The sequence below is a fragment of the Rhineura floridana genome, chromosome 1, assembly GCF_030035675.1.
Source record: "Rhineura floridana isolate rRhiFlo1 chromosome 1, rRhiFlo1.hap2, whole genome shotgun sequence".
Taxonomy (NCBI): Eukaryota; Metazoa; Chordata; class Lepidosauria; order Squamata; family Rhineuridae; genus Rhineura; species Rhineura floridana.
In genome coordinates this window covers 281,932,867-281,955,590 of record NC_084480.1, presented here as the reverse complement: position 1 = coordinate 281,955,590, position 22,724 = coordinate 281,932,867, and the positions used below count along the sequence as shown (strand labels likewise).

General features: G+C 40.7%; 1 protein-coding gene across 7 annotated transcripts in view; it reads left to right on the top strand.

Moving 5' to 3' along the window:
- RUNX1T1 (RUNX1 partner transcriptional co-repressor 1) overlaps positions 1–22,724 on the top strand; it is a 228,537-nt gene that overhangs the window by 54,773 nt on the left and 151,040 nt on the right. The window contains exon 1 of one of the 7 annotated variants that reach the window (XM_061602853.1): positions 7,400–7,481. The exons of the other annotated variants lie outside the window; for them this stretch is intronic. Coding sequence (XP_061458837.1) covers positions 7,469–7,481 — 13 coding nt within the window. The 5' untranslated portion in view covers positions 7,400–7,468. Of the gene's footprint in view, positions 1–7,399; positions 7,482–22,724 lie in introns of those variants that run through there. 7 annotated transcript variants of the gene reach the window in all.

Below are 22,724 nucleotides of genomic sequence, written 5' to 3'. Positions count from 1 at the left end.
AGCTGAGACGGGCACTTCTCCTGTCAGTGCTCATATCCATTGCGCATTGCTCAGTTTTTGGGAGTCAATCCAAAACTCTCAGTCTAAGCTCATTTTGAAATTATGCGTCCAGCGGGCCTCCAGAGACAAATTCTGGGGTGGAAAAATCCTTGGTATATACCATTTGTACCACATTTCACCTCCGGCCTCTGGTATCCATGATAGAACAAGGCTGAAAGAGGCAATTTTTTCCCACTGTCACTGGTTAGATAGGCTAGCAATCAATAACTCCAAACCCTTTAGATGGTTTGGGGCTATAAAAAAGGAGCACCGAAGGGCAAACGATCTGGCCCATTCCATGTCACCAATGCTTAGACAAGCTTTCACGGCACTCCGGTTCCAGTCAATGCCGAATGCTGTACTGGAGGGCCGTTATAACCAGACCCCATGGAGCCAGCGATTTTGCATTTGTGGGACCAAGGCAGTTGAGGACCTCCCACATTACTTATTAGAATGCCCCCTTTATGCACATCCGAGGTCCAGAATTCTGGGTGAATTTCTAATATGGGGGAGGTCTGTGCAGGATATCATCATCTTCCTTTTAGCAGACAAAGATTCTGCGGTTACACACAGGGTCGCTCTCTTTGCCTGTGCTGCACATAAGATCCGTGCAGCACAGCTGGCTCAATTGTCGAGTAATTCATAGGGGATAAGTTTTGCCCTGTACACCTTTTGAAATTTACCAAAGAATGTTTTAACTGTAGTTTTATATAATGATCAGCGATTCTGTATGTTGCAATGGCCTATGGCTAGGCAATAAAACTGACTGACTGACGGGTGGAAAAGATGATAGGAGTTGGGATGGAGAAAGTTTGTCATAGTTTTAGGTCTACCAGCAGCTGAGGAAGAGAATCAGAGAAAGTTGTTTTTGATGGCGGAGATGATAGAATGCAGAGAAGTGTGTGTGTGTGACAGAGAGAATGTTCAGACTATTTGCAAGAGAGGAGTGGAAAGAAGGTGTTCATGGGCTGACTCCCAGCAGTATTGGTAGAAATGATAAGAGGTTTGAGACTGAGTATACTCAGCTAGGGAATTGATCCTAATAACAAAACTGCACAGAAGTTTTATGAATTGTTCTCTGCTTCCCCTAGGTTGGGAACATTTTTTTTTTGTTTAAATAAAAGCTGGAACTAGGGATTGTGGTGGATCCATGTTTCTTAATTATGGGCCACACAATGCATGGCCAGTATCTCTATCTATAGGGTCTTAAAGCATAAGTGGGCTTCCCAAAGGTAGTACATGATGTTGCTAGGGTAATTTATATTAGTTTATTTCAGGTTTCTCCTACCTACTACGTGTTCACTGGACCAGTTTAATTTCTTCTACCTTTGCCCTTTATCAGTGATTCTATTTTTCCTTACCGCCAGACTCTGCTGTGCTGCTTAATACTGCTGTGCAACAGTGGGTTAAAAAATGACTTTGTAAAGTACTTTCCCATTGCGGTATCTGCAGTAGCCCCCATCAGGACAGCTATTTTAAAGGTGACCCTCACTATCTGTTGCTTAAGGGCTAGAGGGAGCCCCATCTGACGAAGCATCAAGGCCCCAGCTGACAAAGCGTCAAGGCGAGTTAAGCAGCAGAGCGAGGAGGCCAGGCCCCCCCACTCTGCCCGTCTGTTCCCTGACCTCAACTAAACCGCAGTTTCCAACCCATTGACGTAATAAACCTTAAACAAAACTATGCAGGTAAGAAGCCAGCAGGGGTGTGGCACTTTCCAGTGTTTTGCACTGCCTGCAGCATGTACGACTATCTGCCTAGTGGACAGAAGTCGTGGGTGTGCTCTCGGTGCAATGAGCTCCTGGCTGTCCGGGAACGACTTCATTTCCTTGAGGCCAAGGTGGCTGACCTGAAAAAGCTGAGAGAGGCAGAGAGGTGCCTATCTATCATGGAGAACGATGGTCTCAGGGAAGGAGAGCATCCAGCTGAGGAAGAGGGAAACGATCCCTTAGAAGGGACCCATTCCTTGGGGGATGAGCAGCTATCCTCTCATGCTGAGGATATATCTCCAGGGGATGGAGGGATCCTTGTAGTAGGTGATTCGATCATTAGGAACATAGACAGTGGGGTGTGTGAAGGGCGTGCAGACCGCAAGGTGTTTTGCCTGCCTGGTTTGAAGGTTGCGGATATCGCCCGTTGTTTAGATAGTTTGGTAGACAGTGCTGGGGAGGAGTCAGTGGTCGTGGTACACGTTGGCACCAACGACATGGGGAAATGCAGTCGTTAGGTCCTGGAAGCAAAATTTAGGTTGCTAGGTAGGATGCTGAAAGCCAGGACCTCCAGGTGGCTTTCTCTGAAATGCTACTGGTTCCACGCGCAGGACCAGCCAGACAGGCCCAGCTTCGCAGTCTCAATGCGTGGATGAAACAATGGTGTCGGGTGGAAGGGTTTGGATTTGTTAGGCACTGGGGAACATTTTGGGACAAGCCGGGCCTGTACAAAAGGGACGGTCTCCACTTGAACCAGAATGGAACCAGACTGCTGGCACTTAAAATTAAAAAGGTGGCAGAGCAGCTTTTAAACTGACTGAGGGGGGAAACCCGACAGGAGCTGCGAAGGTCCGGTTCGGAATAAACCTCCCCCCCTGGGATAAAGACCAAAGAAATGATGAAATTTTAAAAGGGGTAGGCCTAGAAGTAGGCATTGTGAGAGCAGGGGCACAGGATATAAATTCAGAAGGGCAAAATTACCACAGGCCAAACCACAAGTGCCAAAGACACTTGAAGAGAGACACTGCTTACAAGTGCCTGTACGCTAATGCTAGGAGCCTCTGAACCAAGATGGGAGAACTGGAGTGCTTGGTCTTAGAGAAGAGCATTGATATAGTGAGCATAACGGAGACCTGGTGGAATGGAGAAAACCAGTGGGATACGGTTATCCCTGGATATAAACTATATCGGAAGGACAGGGAAGGACGTATTGGTGGCGGAGTTGCTCTATACGTGAAAGAAGGCATTGAATCCAGCAAGGTGGAAACCCCAAAAGAGGCGGACTCCTCCACAGAATCGTTGCGGGTGGTGATACCATGCCCCAGGAGGGATTTAATACTGGGAACGATCTATCGTCCCCCTGATCAAAATGCTCAGGGAGACCTTGAGATGAGATATGAAATTGAGAAAGCATCCAAACTAGGAAATGTGGTAGTAATGGGTGACTTCAACTACCCAGACATAGACTGGCCGCATATGTGTTCCAGTCATGACAAAGAAGCAAAATTTCTAGATATTCTAAATAACTATTCCCTAGACCAGTTGGTCATGGAACCGACCAGACGGATGGCAACCCTGGACTTAATCCTCAGTGGGGACCGGGACCTGGTGCAAGATGTAAGTGTTGTTGAACCGATTGGGAGCAGTGTCCATAATGCTATTAAATTAAACATACATGCAAATGGCCAATTGCCAAGAAAATCCAACACGGTCACATTTGACTTCAAAAGAGGAAACTTCACAAAAATGAGGGGATTGGTAAAAAGAAAGCTGAAAAACAAAGTCCAGAGGGTCACATCACTCGAAATGCTTGGAAGTTGTTTAAAAACACTATATTAGAAGCTCAACTGGAGTGCATACCGCAGATCAGAAAAGGTACCGCCAGGGCCAAGAAGATGCCAGCATGGTTAACGAGCAAAGTCAAGGAAGCTCTTAGAGGCAAAAAGTCTTCCTTCAGAAAATGGAAGTCTTGTCCAAATGAAGAAAATAAAAAAGAACACAAACTCTGGCAAAAGAAATGCAAGAAGACAATAAGGGATGCTAAAAAAGAATTTGAGGAGCACATTGCTAAGAACATAAAAACCAACAACAAAAAATTCTATAAATACATTCAAAGCAGGAGACCATCTAGGGAGGCGATTGGACCCTTGGATGATAAGGGAGTCAAAGGTGTACTAAAGAACGATAAGGAGATTGCAGAGAAGCTAAATGAATTCTTTGCATCTGTCTTCGCAGTGGAAGATATAGGGCAGATCCCTGAACCTGAACTAACATTTGCAGGAAGGGATTCTGAGGAACTGAGACAAATAGTGGTAACGAGAGAGGAAGTTCTAGGCTTAATGGACAATATAAAAACTGACAAATCACCAGGCCTGGATGGCATCCACTTGAGAGTTCTCAAAGAACTCAAATGTGAAATTGCTGATCTGCTAACTAAAATATGTAACTTCTCCCTCGGGTCCTCCTCCGTGCCTGAGGACTGGAAAGTGGCAAATGTAACGTCAATCTTCAAAAAGGGATCCAGAGGGGATCCCGGAAATTACAAGCCAGTTAGCTTAACTTCTGTCCCTGGAAAACTGGTAGAAAGTATGATTAAAGCTAGATTAACTAAGCACATAGAAGAACAAGCCTTGCTGAAGCAGAGCCAGCATGGCTTCTGCAAGGGAAAGTCCTGTCTCAGTAACCTATTAGAATTCTTTGAGAGTGTCAACAACCATATAGATAGAGGTGATCCAGTGGACATAGTGTACTTAGACTTTCAAAAAGCGTTTGACAAGGTACCTCATCAAAGACTTCTGAGGAAGCTTAGCAGTCATGGAATAAGAGGAGAGGTCCTCTTGTGGATAAGAAATTGGTTAAGAAGCAGAAAGCAGAGAGTAGGAATAAACGGACAGTTCTCCCAATGGAGGGCTGTAGAAAGTGGAGTCCCTCAAGGATCAGTACTGGGACCTGTACTTTTCAACTTGTTCATTAATGACCTAGAATTAGGAGTGAGCAGTGAAGTGGCCAAGTTTGCTGATGTTAAAACAAAAAGGGATTGCGAAGAGCTCCAAAAAAACCCTCTCCAAACTGAGTGAATGGGCGGAAAAATGGCAAATGCAATTCAATATAAACAAGTGTAAAATTATGCATATTGGAGCAAAAAATCTGAATTTCACATATACGCTCATGGGGTCTGAACTGGCGGTGACCGACCGGGAGAGAGACCTCGGGGTTGTAGTGGACAGCACGATGAAAATGTCGACCCAGTGTGCGGCAGCTGTGAAAAAGGCAAATTCCATGCTAGCGATAATTAGGAAAGGTATTGAAAATAAAACAGCCAATATCATAATGCCGTTGTATAAATCTATGGTGCAGCCGCATTTGGAATACTGTGTACAGTTCTGGTCGCCTCATCTCAAAAAGGATATTATAGAGTTGGAAAAGGTTCAGAAGAGGGCAACCAGAATGATCAACGGGATGGAGCGACTCCCTTACGAGGAAAGGTTGCAGCATTTGGGGCTTTTTAGTTTAGAGAAAAGGCGGGTCACAGGAGACATGATAGAAGTGTATAAAATTATGCATGACATTGAGAAAGTGGATAGAGAAAAAATCTTCTCCCTCTCTCATAATACTAGAACTCGTGGCCATTCAAAGAAGCTGAATGTTGGAAGATTCAGGACAGACAAAGGGAAGTACTTCTTTACTCAGCACATAGTTAAACTATGGAATTTGCTCCCACAAGATGCAGTAATGGCCACCAGCTTGGATGGCTTTAAAAGAAGATTAGACAAATTCATGGAGGACAGGGCTATCAATGGCTACTAGCCATGATGGCTGTGCTCTGCCACCCTAGTCAGAGGCAGCATGCTTCTGAAAACCAGTTGCTGGAAGCCTCAGGAGGGGGGAGTGTTCTTGCACTCGGGTCCTGCTTGCGGGCTTCCCCCAGGCACCTGGTTGGCCACTGTGAGAACAGGATGCTGGACTAGATGGGCCACTGGCCTGATCCAGCAGGCTCTTCTTATGTTCTTATGTGTGTAGATATATTTGCATTGATATTGAATTTGAATGGTTTTGGATATTTTGACTGTTTATTTATTCTGGGCTGTACATTATTGTAAAGGTTTGCCTAACATGTAATCTTGTTTACTGACTTTTTGCTATTTTGTTGTTTGTAATTTGCATTTTATGTGATATTATTTGAATTACATTTTTATTTTTTTGTAAGCTGTCGAGAGAGAAAATTGGCCCACAAGGAGGACTGAACAGTCTTTAAATGAAAAAAAAATAATATTGACAAAGATTCAAAAGTTGAAAATAAACTTGATTAAAATGTGCATAAATCTCTCTGAAGAAGTGTAATCTCCCTTATATGATTGCATGCCGACATGGCACATCACCATAGTTCACAAAATGACAACACAGATTACCAATCCATTAATAGAAGCACCATGCTACAGGGGAAAGGGGAATTCCTGCCTGACTCCACCTGTCTGCTAGAAACTTTAGGTGGGAATGAGCTGTTTGATGCATGATGGCCACATATTAATAAATGGTGGTTCTAATTGCAGCAAAAACCCATCATGCATCTGCAGCCATTTGGAAATCCAGATAAGCAGGGAGCATAGTAATAGTAGACAAAGTACATGATTATTTGCAGCTCTTCAAGCAATGAGAAGCCCATGTTGGTTTGTTTCCAGCCTGGTTCTGACATTCTGAGGCAGTGCTGCAACTCACATAATGGAAGAAGCAGAAGCACATTTTGCTGTTCCCATGCACATGGTTGAATTTTGATGTAGGCACTCTCCACTATGGCCTCATTTGTGTGATTTTACATCTCCTTTTCTGAGGAAGAAGAGTCGCACAAATCAGGTTGTCACATCTCAGCTGGTCTGCATGAAGCTCCTGCATTACATGTTTGGTTATGTGCATGGTGGAGGAGCATGCCTGCTCCTTCACTGTGCACGTTGCAGTGCCAGTCCCCAGGAGATGTCTGAACTAGACCTCTAAAATGCTTTACTTTGTTCATTATTTTGGTGAAATGCAAGCCACAGCAGCACCACTAGAGTAATGTCCAGAAGCACTTCGGAAGAGGTCACACTAAGAGGAGTGAGTAACTGCAAGCCAGCATCAGATCCTCAAGAAGCTGGTTTAACACAAGTCATATAAGGAAGAGCCACAGTATGAGCTCCATCCACATAATTTTGAGCTTCTCATATTACCTGGAAGTGTAGGAAGCAGTAGTGATGCTGGAGCAACCACACTGCCAAGGTGATGCAAGAGCCTGCTGTAAATGGGCACCACACATAAGTGGCTAAGTGAGCCACTTGGACTGTTGTTATAATTGTGTGTTCTTTTACAATACAAGTTGGTAATTAAAATGTGTATCCCTTTCCCGAGTCCAAGGAGTATGACTGGTATAACTGAAAGGCTTAAGTCAAATAATATTACACCATATATGGGAAAACAGAACAAATACCAGATAGCCAAGGTGTTTGAGTAAAGCTGGGGTAGATAGTCAAGGTTCTGCAAATGAATCAATTATACATTTACAAAAGGGGAAAGAAACTGGTCTTGGTGGGGAAACTTGTGCAGAGCAAAGTCTCCCCACCCCCCAGCAATGGTGATCTGAATTTATATTGAGAATTCTGTAGCGTTGCATATTTGCTCCACCTGGTGGATCTTGTGAAAAGTGTCTTACTCCCTATTAATGAGAAGAAGCTGATCACAACAGAAGCTCAAGTATGTTTACCCAGGGTAAGGCAACTTTTCAGATTTGTATTAATAAGGGCATTATGAAATTCATTTTTTAAAAAAAGAAAACCTGAGATACTTTTGCTTGCCTGCACTCAGTCATTGCATTAATCTTTATGAAAGAGTAGCATATAAAACCAATTAATGATAACAATTTACCCCCAGTCTCACCTAAAGACTAGCAATTAAATCATCTGAATGTATGGCTTTTTGAGGTTATGCATGATCATTTAAAGTTGCCCCCCCCCGCAAACAGATAATTAATGAGCCCTTCTGATAAGAAACAGCAATGTGATCGGATGGATTAGTTCCTACACAGAGGTGGTAGTGCAGTAGAATGAACATCTGTAACCTTAGCCTACCTTACAAACATTGTTTTCTTTGGAAAATTGTAGAACTTGGTTACACTTAGATTCTCTAATTTTTCTCCTAATGTTATTTCCCTGCTGCCCCTCCTAAATAGTATATTCTCCCTTAACAGAAGGTGAACAGTATTTCCATATGCAAGGGATTTAAAGACCTTTTAAAAATTATTACTACTATTGTCTTTAAAAATGTCACTCACAGTCATCTTTAACATTTATTGTTGCAAGTGTAGAAGCAGAAATGTGAAATTGGTATGTCATGAGTAGCTCCACAGAGCTCTGGAGCCCTGAAAGGTTGCCTGCAGTGTGGTGTGGGGAAGGCATTGAGAGAAAGCTGTCCAGATGGCTGCTAGCACAGAGCAGAACTGCAGGTTTTTGTCTCTGGTGCCAAGAGGAGGGAAAGTTCACTGGAGCATACACTATCACCCCTTGCATTTTAACAAAACTAACTCACTATCTGTCAAAATGGGGAGGTGGTGACAGTGGAATAACAACAAAAGTTCTCAGTAGTCATGTTGCAACCTCCTGTTAAAGGCTGAAAGTTTGTCACAAACATCAAAACGTTTCTAAGAAAAAAGGGAGTATGTAATATTTATATAAAGACATGATTCTCTAATTGCAGCTGATGATACATGCTTACATCTTAAGTTTTTTCTCGGGCATGGGCATTCTGCATGCTGGAAAAATGAGTTAGAAATACTGGTTTTAATAGCATTTTTAGTCAAAATATAGGAGGTTCAAGCCACTTGGGAGCTCTTGTTTTGAAGCTCCAGTTTTGAAGTCCTGCACATTAGAAATTTTGTTACTGGAATTCATATTTTGTCAATCAGTACATTATAGTATAAGTATTTAATACTTTGTGTAGTGGAAAGTATGATTTGTGACCATAGCTAATTCCCCATAGCCATTCATGAAGCAAGAGTACTTACATACTGCTAGTATGAAGCACAAGTCCTTGGTCTGCTTGATTACTTTTAATTTTCAAAGTGGATTACAATCCTTATTGTATATCCTCTGTTAAGGAGCCCATGGCGTAGACCATTGTTCATCTCATTTTACAGGTGGGAAATGGAGGCCACATCCACACCATACATTTAAAGCATTACTATACCACTTTAAGCAGTCATGGCTTCCCTCAAAGCATCCTGGGAACTATAGTTTGTTCAGGGTGCTGAGAGTTGTTAGGAGACCCCTATTCCCTTCACAGAATTATTGTTGTTATTAGGTTCCTGGATCTTGAAGTCCTACCATGTATGAATTAGGATGGTATTGGCAGTAGCAATATTACTGCTCTTTTTCAGTGTTCCTGTTCCACATAAAACTGTTTTGAAACATTTATTAGCATATGTGGTGCGAGGCCCAGCAGAATTTCTACTACTTTACAATATTCTTGAATTTGGCTCATATAACTGTTACTAGTTGGTAACAGGTGCTTACCAGTCTAACTTCTCAAGACGAGTGCATTCTTGGTTTGAAGTGGCTTAAATTATGGCCCTAGTTGATTCCTATATTAAGCCTATGTGTTAATTTCACTTAATTTCAGCAGTATAATTTTAGGGCTGTTTCTCACATGTTACATTCGGTTAATTCAGGTTTGCCATCATGTGTACACTTGACAGAGCCATATCCACATCCAGCTTCCTTTTGTCTATATCTAGTAAGACATTTTGCTGACTGAGACAGAGCAGAAAATACCCCAGCCTGGTCGAAATGCATAGTACCTAAGGCTTACCAAGTTATTTTTGCATCCGAGGCAGAAAATCCCACAACTGCCTCTCCTCCTTGGCAGTAAAATACAACATTAATAATTTTTGCCTAATGGTTCACAATGCTAGCCATTGTATCTGTACGCATGCTTGCACACGTGTACAGATACATTTTATAATTGTTTGGGGCATGCACTTAAAACTGTACTTAGGCATACATCTCATGGTGTGTGAGGACACCCTGGGTCTTATCCCGACATGCACCCATGAGTTGACAAACTAAATCCTCTCTCTCCCACCCCCCTCTCTCTCTCACACACACACAATTCTGTAAAGTATTTGTATAAACCAGTTTCCCCATCTGCAGTTCACTCAGCTGTATATGATCTAAAATCCCATAGTAGCTATTTTAAGAAACATTGTAAGCCTTGCCAATAAGAAAGTGTGTAGGGAAAACTCTTGGCATTGTCTTCTTCTTTTTTTTAATCATCCATTCAAAACTGAAATCATGTGTTATGCTGAAGTATTTTAACAATGTTTCTGAGGAAAGAAGAAAGTCCTTTTAAAAGATTTAGTGTGGCTATTGTCTCATGGCTGAGTTAAAAAGAAAAATAAATTGTGTGTCTGATCTCTGCTGGAACATTGCCAAATTGCTTTAATACAGATGTGATATTTTAATACAGGTCCTTGTGGTAAGACAACACACAGTTCTCTCTTTTGTAAAAAGTGTGACACGCAAATTTAATTCTCACCATAACATGGGTTAAGACCAGATACAGTACTGGGAAACAGCTTTGGATTTAAACACACACACAAAGGAAAGTGACATATAAATGTATTACAGAAACACAGCAGGACAACCTAATCACCAGCTGTATGAAATTAATATATGTATTCATGTGGTGGTATATTTAATGTACATCACGTTGTCAGTCTATTGAATAAAATTAGGAAGGCATCCAAATAGAATCTCCCCACAAAACTCAACAGCTCATGTATTAGGTGGGTTTGCCTTGTCAGTAAGATTCCTTGTGAAAACACTAACAGCTTCCAGCTGGGTGGAAAATCAAATCTTTGGGCTCTGACAAACTTAGCAATCAGAATTTGAAAGCCCAGCTAATGCTTCTATTTTTATTTGCCATTCACCCATAAAAGATTATTTTTCAATATGTCAACCTTATTTGGTGGCTGGTGGCCTGAGAGTGAAAGTGGAAGAGCATGTGGGGAAATCTGGACATTAGTGAGTCCGCCCTTTGCAACTGGTATTCCACTTTGTGGAATAGCATTGCCTTGAGATGAGGGGGTGTCCTAATGACCATTCATCAATGCTCGTTGCCTGATCATTGAGTGCCTTCTCATTCAGTTTATCAAGCCTTGCACATAAAAAGTCAGAATAAGCATTATTCAGCTTTGTTAATGGCAAGTAGGAGTAAAATGCTCCATTTGAACCCATTTTGCCCTTGGTTTTTCACTTTGTTAATGCAGTCCTGCTTAAATGAGTGCCTTTATTGGGTCAGTTAGAATATCTGAAACTATTAATTGTCTTGAACTGAATAGCTGGTGGCAGGCCAGAACAGATGGGGTAGAAAACTGTTTGGTTGGGTGTATTGCTTTCAATTAGGATCAATGAGGTTTCAGTGCCTTTGAATTAACTCACTTAATACTGACTGTGTGAAGTCACAGTGTATCACAACAGTCTGCTAGGAGGGGAGAGAGGAAGTTGCAAAGGCCTGCAGAAAAGCTTTGAGTAAATTTCTTCCCTCACTGCTAACAAAGAGCTTTCATTAGCTACATATGCAGTTCAGAGGATTTCTAGTCCCTGTTGGTAAGTCAGGTGTAAGCAAGAGAAAAATATCTACTTCAAAGCTATAAACTTGATATCCTGGACCTGCACACTGTTTATTATGCTTCCGTGTCCCATTAATTTCAGCACACATTATTGCATAGGGTACAGGGCTAATGCTCTGGCGTATCGGAACGTTTTTACCCCTATGGGTAATATAATGGAATAACAACTATCTAAGGTCTAAAATAAATCTAATTTTGCAAATTGGTATTTTGTGGGGGTCAGTTGGGGGCCTAGACACAGCCTTGGCTTTGGGGGATCATATGGGATCATTTTACATTATTTTGCAAATAGATTGAAGATCTATAGGCTAATGCACCTACTAAATATATGCCAGATAACAGCCTTTTATAAGATAACCTTGAGCCTGTTGTGTTGTCTCTGGCAGATAATCCTTGTATCCTTGTATGGTGCAACATGTTTTTGCTTGCAAAAATACTTTTCTTTTTTTGCTGTAGTCTTTTGTTTTGATGTTTTTATCTGCTGTCTACAACCAATAGAGATTGGTGACATTTTTCCAGAATTGTTGACATTGATTGTCCATCACTGTTACACATTTTGGCTTCACTTCATTTAAAAAAAAAAAAAAAACTAAGTGGTACAAAAATTGTTACAGTAATCCTTAAGTGGCTGCATTAAAAAAATATATCCAGGAATATTTATTTGAGGAGGACTGCCAAATGGGTTGCTGCTTGCCTCAGAGTATTAAATAATGAGAGGGGGGAAATGATTCCTGCAGCTGGCTGCTTGAGAAAACGCTGAAGTAGTCTCAGATGCACTGGCATTCGGCTAGGGCCCCTTCCATAAGTAGTCTTCTAGGTGAGAATCTCCAGGGATCCAGTTTTTGTTGACGTGGATCAATTTAAATGGCAATTACTGCAGTCAGATAACAGCTTAAAAAGCCTTTTTACACATAGAAAAGATGCATAATCACATGGCATATGGTAGTGTTCAATTTTCTGAGCCATAGTTTGAGGATTTACAATGTACTGAAACTAAAACCTACTTTTAAAATTGAATATTGTTCCATTTTATTAAAATGTGCTGCGCCTTTCGACACATTATCCCCCCCATTTTTAAAGCTGCTTCTGTCTGCTTGTACACTGATGAAAGGTTGCTTTTCCAATAGTGAAATGTTCCCAGCTTCCTTTCATGTGAAGTATAGCTCTCTCTCTCTCTCTCTTTCTCTCTCTGTGTGTGTTTATATAATAAATACCGAAGTCATGGTCTCTCTTAAACAGCATATTGCATAAATATTCCCAAAGTTTTTTCTTTCATTTTCTTTTCTTTTCTTTTAAAGTTAGCTGCTGGCATTTTTAACACTTTCTGCTTTATAAGACTTCTTTTTATCTCCCAGATCCATCTATTGTATAAAGCTTTGCTACACTAGACTTCTGACGAAGATGAGCACAGCGTTGCCCTCTAAATAGATGCCATTATGTTATTAGGGCTGGCATGGAGTAACTACTGTGCATTTTTCCTCCTTCCCTTTTTTTTAAAAACACCCTCAAAATTCAACAATATTTGCAAGGCAATTTAGTGCATGCTTTTGTACAAGGGCAGTGTAGTGGTTATGTTGGTCATTATTCCACATAAACCAGTTTTCTTCTAAATGCAAATTGTTCCTTGAAGATAATTCTTTCTTCTATGAGAACTGATCATTTTTTACTCTTTTATTAACATGAGGAGGAGAAACAGTGAACACCAAACATATAAAGGAGACAGAAAATGTGTAATAAGATCTAAAACAATTCCTTAAATGTACATCCATTTAAGGATTCTACCACCACCACCACCACCCCAGTAGATTTACATGCCTTGAAATGCCATTGAACATTCACAGAGAGAGAGACCCTAATAAAGCTGTAAAATTGTTTGTCTCTTGGTTTTGGGAAAGGGGTTTTTTTTGGAGGGGGAGGAGAGGTATAGATTACAGTTGTGTTTTTTTGGAATTTTGTATATGCCTAAATGTGTTACAGAAGATACGAGACTCAAGCATATGTTTCTCCTATGAGGCTGAGGATGTTTTACAAAGGACTGAAGAGGGACTGCTGAGAGGAAAATAGACAGCTTTAGATAAAGCACTGTAACAAAGACTTGTAGTTTTATGTATCATGGTGTCCATTAAAGCTTAATAGGGAAGAGTGCATTGAACCTAGCCAGGCATATGTTATTCATGTGAAGGATAAACATTTAAGGGGAGTGCAGAAACCGGGAGGACATGATTGTTTAGCTTTTGAAAAAAGCTTTACAGGGAATATTTTGTTTTCATCCCCCATGGATCACCATGCAAGGTAAAGGAAAAGTAAGCTGCAAATGTTTGGAGCATATCAATGCCAGAATCCCAGGGGGGTTAAAAGCATTGTAGTAAAATGAAAGTGGACTGCCTCTAAGTGTGTTCTGTTTTATACATGCCACTGAGAAGCTGACAAAAGGAATGATTTTGATGCTCTGTTTGCAGTGATAAAATGACACATTGATGGTGAGATTCTTCCCCCCTTTTCCTTAAAAAACACAAACAAACCAAACTTCTGTCCTCATGCACATTGTGTATTTTAAACCGTAGAAGCAATCTAAGATATCCCGACCCTCCAGAGTTGAAATTTATAGCTGTTAATTGGGAGGGGGAAGGGAGGAAGCACTGGTTTTAATAGACTCTTTCTGCAGGAGAAAGGGTTAACTTTTAAAGAGGGTGAAAATGAATAATTCAGTGTTTGGGCTTCATCACTCTACATTTTACTGTCTATTCTTTTGGTCCTCTGGAACTTGCTGTGAAAGGTACAGTATAAGGAGTCAGCTGAGGGGGTTGTGATAATTTGCACACGCATCCCTGTCATTGTTCCGCCTGAAGAGACAGGGCTGGGTTCAAGGCCACATGTGCTCCTGTCATCATTCACATTTCTGCTCCAAGTGCAACACAGAGTGTCAGCTCTCCATCTGTCTTTGCCTGGCAAATGCACACACCCAGCATCCTGCCTCCAGCCACACTGCCACAGCCAGTTAGGATGGCCCTCCTTGCTTCTCTGTGCTCATTCCAGAACAGGAGGCGCTGAGTCCCAAATAAGCCTGCTTTTTTGGAGAGAGCCTTTTTGTATTGGGTCTGTTTTATTCAAGATGCCTGGTGAGTGCTCTCTCTCTCTCTCTCTCTCTCTCTCTCTCTCTCTCTCTCTCTCCCCCCCCCCCTTCTCCTTGACGGAAATGAGAAAGCTCACAGTCATTTCATAGTTGGATTTTCTCTGATAGAAAGAATACAGAGGCTGGCATATGAAAAGAGTAGTTGTAGATGCTAATTGCAGCATGTGCATGGAGAGCTCTGTGTGTGTGCGCGTGCGCACGTGTGTGTGTGTGAAACTACTCGGTGTGTAACATATTGCAATATTGAATACTAAATGAAGAAGAGACAGTAGCAGATCTGTCTGCCTGTGGGTGCGTGATTCTGCAAGGGTATGGAGAGAAATATAGCTTCCATCTATCTCTTATGATTGAGCTGTACTCCTGTATCTGGAAACCTTAGATTTATCGGGAGAGATGACTTGTGTGATCATGGAGAGAATACTGAGAATGATCTCTTTGAAAAGCTGCTTATGCTAGAGAAATGAAGTGAGAGGGAATACAACAAATTATTTCAGACTTTTTACTTAAATCTGCAGCCTTTAAACTGCTAGCAGCTGAATAGCTGAACTGTATTTCTCCTTAAATCTTACTATTTTTGCTGAATGGGTGAAACTTGTGGGAATGGAAATTTTTAGCATGTCAGTTTCCTCCTGAAAATATTATCCTTGGATCTTGACCTCTTGCCTAATTGATAAATGGTGTTGCCAGTGGAAATATTTCATCTGTGGAGGGTAAATTATGTGAAGAGCTTTCTTGGAGGAAAAGTGTGTGTGTGTGAGAGAGAGAGAGAGACAGAGAGAATCTTTTATAAACTAAATGAGAATGGATTATTTGGGTAGGAATGATGTTTTTGAGCTTACAGGTATTGTTATAACAACCATTAATTATTTTTAATATTTTTATTTTTTAAAAATAGCAGGCATTGTGTGATCTGCAGTTTGTTAGGGCAGGAAAAAGGAAAAGAGACTGCCTTTGCTCAGAGTATGTACCCATCACAGATGGTGTTTTGAAACAGTATCTGCCAGTTTGCTGTGACCACAGTTGTATGTAGGTATTGCCAGTTGTTTAAAGAATGTTTTCCCTTTAGGATGTGGATGCACGGTCATATTCTGTCACTGGCATATTTCTTGTCACATTTGCAATCCTAGAATCAACAAAGTGGGGTTTTGTTTGCTCAGAGCACAAGGTTAAGAGGATTTGTATGGTTGGAATATGGACAAATTAATTTGCGTAGATGACAGTCAAGGACTAGGAAAGGCCAATTTTAACCCTTCAGTTGTTAATGGCAATTTGCATATCACATATTCTGAAGGATGTAGTCCTCATTAGGAACATAGCTGGGACTGCAGTGATTCTTCAGTGTTTATTTCCTGTTTCATTTCTGTAACATTTACATGCACTGTGTGTTAGAAATGGATTGTCTTGCAACTTTTAAGCTGTCATAGAGGGTCTAAAGCAGGAGATTTTGAAAACTTGTCTTTCTTGTTAAGCCACTGGCTCTCTCAAATTACTTAATCTAAACTGTCATGCAGCTTTAATATAAAGGGGCTGAGCTACACATGAGCCTATATACACTTATCAATATTGTAGAACTTAATAATTACATAATTTTTTAATTGCCAGCCGGCTCGTAAAGCGGCAGAAAAATGCAGTGTAGTGGCGGGGCTTTGTCTCTCTTAATGTCAGCTCTGAGTGTTAGAAAACCTTGCACTTGGATACAGAGAATACACTAACAGCTGTGACTGGGAGTATGTGCCAGAATGGAGATACTTGAGCAGATCTGACACTTGGCTATTTTTGACACCCATCTGTACTTCTCTCTCTCCCCCCCCCCATTTAGGATGCACTGCCTCTCAATCTATATATTTGATGCCAAATCTATAAGAAGCTAAAATGTAAATTATTTTCATCTTATTAAGACAAAATATTTTGTTGTGGATATTCTACCAATACAGCAGAAAGAAGGCTCTCAACCAGTCTATTGGAATTCTTTCTCATAAAACAAAAGTCAAAGATTTAACCTTTATAGATTGAATAAAATGTAAGTACCATGGAAACTGCAAATCCCAAATTATGGCTGTCTAGCTGATAATGTTTGAGCTCTTTGGTACCATTAAATAAAAATGTTATGCATCTATCTACCAAACTGATTTGTAGCCGCTATATGTTCAATTAGAAACAGTTTAATGCTATTTTAAACTAGAGTTCATTTTTAATTATATTTGTTTATACTTATTCATTTATGTATTATATGCTTTTATTTTTGATAGGTTTTTAATTGTATGTGTCTTTTATCTGGAAGCCGCCGTGAGTTCCAATTTGGAAAAATGGCGGGGTATAACTAAAGTTAATAAATAATAATAATAATCTGTTCACAGCATATTTCAGCCTTTTATTGTTGTGTTGATGGTACCCCCCCTCCAAATGGGCATTATTAGCCATCTGGGAGAGATTTTGTATTTTAAAAATAAGCATATTATGTTCAGGAGATTAAAAGGATGTATATTTTTTATGTAATCTGATACGATGTCACTGCAATTTGAGTGTGTGTTTGTGTGTGTATGCATACATGTTCTGACTTTTGTGAAGCATCCTTTAAGGCAATTTAGATGCTCAGAATCCTTGGGTTTCTAGAAAAGATGTAGCATTAAATGTCCTCTTCTCTGGCTTTGTGTGTGGCAACATCATTGTCCTAAGGTATCACTTCAAAACTACCAGTGAATACAGTTGAGTGTGATTGTTTCTTAATATTTGATATAGCTTGGAAATTTATGTCTGGGATGCCCCTGCTAAGGAATAGCTGTGGCATAGATGTCTCAAATAAAATTAATTTAGATATGTGAAAAGTAGCAGTATGGTGTGTTTTGCAGCAAGAGATTTGTGTGAGCCTTGTGTAGCCTTAATTTTCACTGTTGTGGACTGCACCACAACATGCTGTAAGTGGGAGCCCATGGAAAACAAGACATCAAAGAGAAGAAATGTAGCCTAGGCTGCAGGGCTACAGCTGCATACTCAACATACCTTTACAGTACATGCAAAGCACACACCCCTCTCTCCAACAATCCTGGGGATTGCATTTTGTTAAGCGTGCTGGGAGTTGTAGCTCTCTGAGAGATAAACTATGGCTCCAAGGGAGGAAAAACGTCCTTTAAAGGTATGGTACCGATGCAACCATAGTTTTCTCCCTGATACACTATTTTTCTATCTGCACAGAATTATCCCCCCCCCTCCGTATGGGAGTGTTCATCCCTATGAGCCCCTATCTGCAATCTGAAGTGGTGCAGGCCAGACTCAGGTTTCCTACTGTAGTAAGAACTAAGCCATAAATTGTGGCAAATATGCTTGTTAAAAACGTATCAAAGTAATGTGTATCTTTAAGGCTGTAATCCTATGCTCACTTACCTGGGATGAGCACGTCCCATCAAACACAGTGGTGTTGCTTCTGAGCAGACATGCCTAGACTTGTGCAGTAAGTAAACTATATTGTACTGTTCATACTTTTAAAAAAATGCCGGCAGCGGTTAACTTCTCTTGTGTGTGTTTGTTCTAAAATGTATGTTTAAAATCTGCAAACCTACCAGTCATTTTATCGTGCTTTCAAAGAGCAGATGTTGGCCTACAAAATGCTTTATTATTGCCCATGGCAATATTCAGGATGGTTGCCTTAAAAGGACAACCACTGATCACAGTCATTGTAGCCTAGAAATAATGCTGCTCTTTCAGATGATGGCCGGTATTAGGTCAGACCACCCCTTCTTTTACTTCTGCTCTCCAGATGTGGCTGCACCTTTTTAAGTTCACGTTTCTAGAAAAAAAAGGATTTGTTTTCAAAATCTGGTTTTACTTAAGACATCTCCATCCTGGAGTGCATTTCATAAATTGCCCACATATTTTTCTTAGCAGAGAACTTAACTGGCTATAATTTTTAACACATGGCCACATCATGTGATATTTTCAAAACATTTGCACACAGCTTTAAGAAGGTCCCAGCAGAAATGATCCATCATCTCACAGCCAACCCATTTTTAACAGTGTATCTGCATTTTCCATTTAGCAGAGCAATATATTATTAGCTTACATTTTGGGTAGTAAAACATTGCATTGATGATTGTAAAACATGGACTTTATTATCTGCTGAAAATTGATTTGGCATTTATAGCCACTGTGTACTAGAGAGGCTTTCTGGTTTTAAAATTAGTGCAAGTAAGTGATGATATGTTTAAAGAAATGGGAACACAATTGCCATAGGCATTCAGTTGTTCATGTCCTGGTAACAAAAACTTGGGATGATCCACCTGTTTGGGGAAGGGGTTGTTTCTTTTAGTTTATATATGGGTATAAATACTATTATATAGCAAACAGCCTCAAACACCATTAACTTGGTTCAATTCAGTCTTAACTTGCCATTGCCATTTTACTTTAAGACAGCTCAGTGCTTTACAAAACAAGTTTTCTGCCAATTGTGGAAAGTGTATCTGGAAATATTTAAAGGCATGCAGCAGCTAACACTGCATCACTGTTTCATTCATCATACTTATTGCCTTTGTATAAGATAAGGGTTTTGACAGTACGTAAAAGTCCTGGCAAATACCTCTGGGTTTCCTGACTCCAGGAAAACCTATTGGGAGCTGGAGAAATCAGTCTAGGGGAGATGTGATTCTACCCACTCTCACCTTTCATGCTAATCATAATATCTAAATTTACCCCAGACAAATCTTTTTTGAATGTTTGGAGTGGGGGCATGCATTCCATGTTTGGTCGATGTCCAGTACATTCTAGAGTAGTCCCATTATTTCAGGAACAACAGTATGTGACACTTCCCACTACCATACATATTCCTTAGTTTACTAATGCGGTAGCTGAGTGTACAGGAATGCAGTGTTTTTGCTAGATCATGAACTGTAGGGATTTTTGTGTGCACCCTTCACCTCATATTGGGCTGCAATGTTGACCATGCCCTGTAGCATTAAATCATAAATAAGTCCAAAACGCCTAGCAGAATGGTGGATTTATAGACACAGTAGATGGGAAAAGAAGCCTGTGTGTGCAATCCTATACACATTTATCTGGGAGTAGACCCACTGAACTCAATGGGACTTATATCTGAGAAAACATGTGTGGCATTGGACTGAAAGAGGCCTAGTTCATATATGCACATTCATAACTTACTTCCTCTGCACTTGATTGCCGTACATTCTAGCAAAGGTGGCCAGAATGGCCCTACTGTACAGAGAATAGTCCCAGTCGCAGTTGGTAGGGAAGGACGGTGGTGCTTATCAGACCTCCCATCACCAGCGTTACTGTGCCTACAGAGAGGGTTGAGACAGTCAAGAGGTCGTTGCAGTGGAGCACTGGATTGCACCACACCAACCCCCTTGCCTATTCCCCTCTCCCTCCCAGTAAGCTCAGTGATGCCAGTGATAGGAGGTCAGGTACAGTAAGTGCCACTATCCTTTCCCACCAACCAGGAGTGGACAAATCTCTCTTCCAAGTCCAGTTTAAAGAAATTATAAGAAGGGGGAGGAGGGAACTTAAAGTTGCTGATCAACACTGAGCAGTTGGACAGTTACAGTGCTTAGTTTGGGGAAAAGTGAATAGGGCGGGAGACATGATAGAAGTCTATACAATTATACATGCTGTGGAGAAAGAAGCTTTTCTTTCTCTTTCATAATACTAGAGCCTGGGTTCATCTAACGAAGCTGAATGCTGGGAGATTTGGGACAGGCAAAAAGAAGAATTTCTTCACACAGTGCATTGGTAAACTAGGGAATTTTCTTCCCCAAGATGTGGTGAGGGCCATCAGGTTAGAAGGATTTGAAAGTAGGTAAAACAAATTCATGGAGGATAAGACTATAAATTGCTAGTCATTACGGCCATATGCTATTTCAGGGATCAGAGGCACCATGCCTCTGAAGACTAGTCGCTGGAGAACAAAAGTGGGAGAGGGCAATTGTCCTCATGTCCTGTTTGTGGACTTTCTATCAGCATCTGGTTGGCCACTGCGGAAAACAGGATGCTTGACTAAAGTGAGCTTTGGCTTCATCCAGAAGACCTCTTCTTATGTTCTTAGGTACGCAGGTCACCCCGTCAGTCTTTCCCACTATGCTGAGATGTATTGTATTTCTGTCTCTTCAAAATTATAGTAATTAATTATCAAATGATCTTGTTTCTAGGTGTGTGGTCCGTGATTTGTTTTGCACTGGGGGACAGCTCCCCGTTTAAATATTTATTGCTGCTTCTCTGATGTATTTTCAGTGCAAGTGATTTTATGGTTGTGTTTATTTTAAATGGTTATTCTAATGATTTACTGTGGGAAGCTGCTCTGAGTTGGAAGAAGGGCAGGGTATAAAAACATATAATAAATAAAATAATAAATTTGCATCTTACATATGCATTACAATAGGTGCCACTGTGCTCACCAGCACCTCCTGTGGTGCTTGCAAAATGTTCCATCCCCATCTAAATCCACAATGCATGAAAGACTGCTTTGTCTTCCTGCTCAGTTCCTGACTGCACTGACTCAGCCTCTCCTACATTGGACATGTCCCCTTAAACATGCCCATGTTTCACTGGAAAGAGCTTCTCTGTGAGTGGATGTGGGTGCCTTTTGCCCATTGATGGGTAGGGGCTGATGGATGTCCATCCTGTCTGTTTTTCTGCTCTTTTAGATGTAGCTGCTATTTTGTGTTTCAAATGTGCCCGTTGACCCAAAAAAAGGTTGGCAATCCCTGTATTATGTATACAGAGTAGTGCCCTGCTGCATCCTTTTATGTTTATTTTTTTGCTTTTCTTCTTTTTTCATTATGTGTGAGCAACCACCTTAATTCTAGCCCTTTCCCCATGACTACAGCTGCAATCCAGTACATATTGAACCCAATGGAGCTTACTTCTGAGTAGACATGTATTGGATTGCAGCCTAACTTGGTGTATTGAATATGTGGAGGTTAGGAGAGTGGGATCACAGCAGCAGAATCTACTTCTGACCACAATGTGTTCATCTGTTCTAGGCTGAATATACACAAGTGGAGGAGTGATGCTGCAATCCTACCTCCACAAGCCTTTGATAACCTGCAGCGTAATTTGTGAACTCTCTTCAATGCAGAGCACTGCATTTGTGGGGATGTTGTGGATATGGAAATTCTGTCCATGGTGCTGTGTCTTTGATGGCACCATTCACACATGCAAGTCATCAACATGTTGCAGCCATCCAATGTTGCACATTTGTATGTAAACCAGCCCTAAATCACAGGCAAGAGCTTGAAGATATAAACTGTAATGTTTTCTCCAAAAAGGTGTAGAATTGCTTTAACATCTTTGCACTATGTCCTTTTTACCTGCTTTACACTGTGAGCATGCAAATTACTACAAGATGGACTTGATTAAATTAACTTCAACCACCTGTCTTCATCATGCCTCAGTTAGCTTGTGACCAGACCTGTAATGTTTAATTCTCAGATTTTGATGTTTAGGAACCTAAGCAGATTAATTCACCCTTACCTGAAATCAGCCTGGCAAGAAAGTGAGGGATATGTGGTAGCCACTCTTTCATAGGATGTGTATCAGTGTACGATTCATGCTCAGCTTCTTTTTAATTCAAAGAAAAAAGGCTTTTACTTGATGTCTTCTAGGAGAATTAAAAAGAGCTTATGATCTGTAAACTAAACAGGTGGAAAATATGAAGTAAGAGCGCACAAATGTCACCATACCAGGAAATTCTCCTCTGCAAGTTCTGTTATAGTAAATGGGAATTGTGCATGAGTATCAGCCTTACTCAGGAGAACTCCAGTGGATAGTGCCCAAAGTTCATATCTTAACCTCTTTCAGTGCTTCCAGACTGTTGACTCTGAATTCATTGGTACCCAGCTGAATGCATTTATATAGCAGTGCTGTAAACCTTTCATGCATGACAAATAATGGATCATAAGTGGCACAAGCATTCTGGCCTGTAACTTTTCCTCTGGATTTTTTTTTCATATTTTCTCTCCTGCGATGAAGGTTTTAAAGTTTTTCATTGTAGTAAAAGATTCTAATTTTTATAATTGTGCATATTTCACAAGTTCTAATTTACGGAGATTTCACATTTGTTTCTGAATCCATGCAGGATTTTTTGTTTTTTATTTTTTACTTTTAAGTACTGACAACTTGCTTGGCACTGCGCAAACATGTGTTTTATTTAACACTCCAGGCTAGAAATATTACTATGCATGTAGTTATG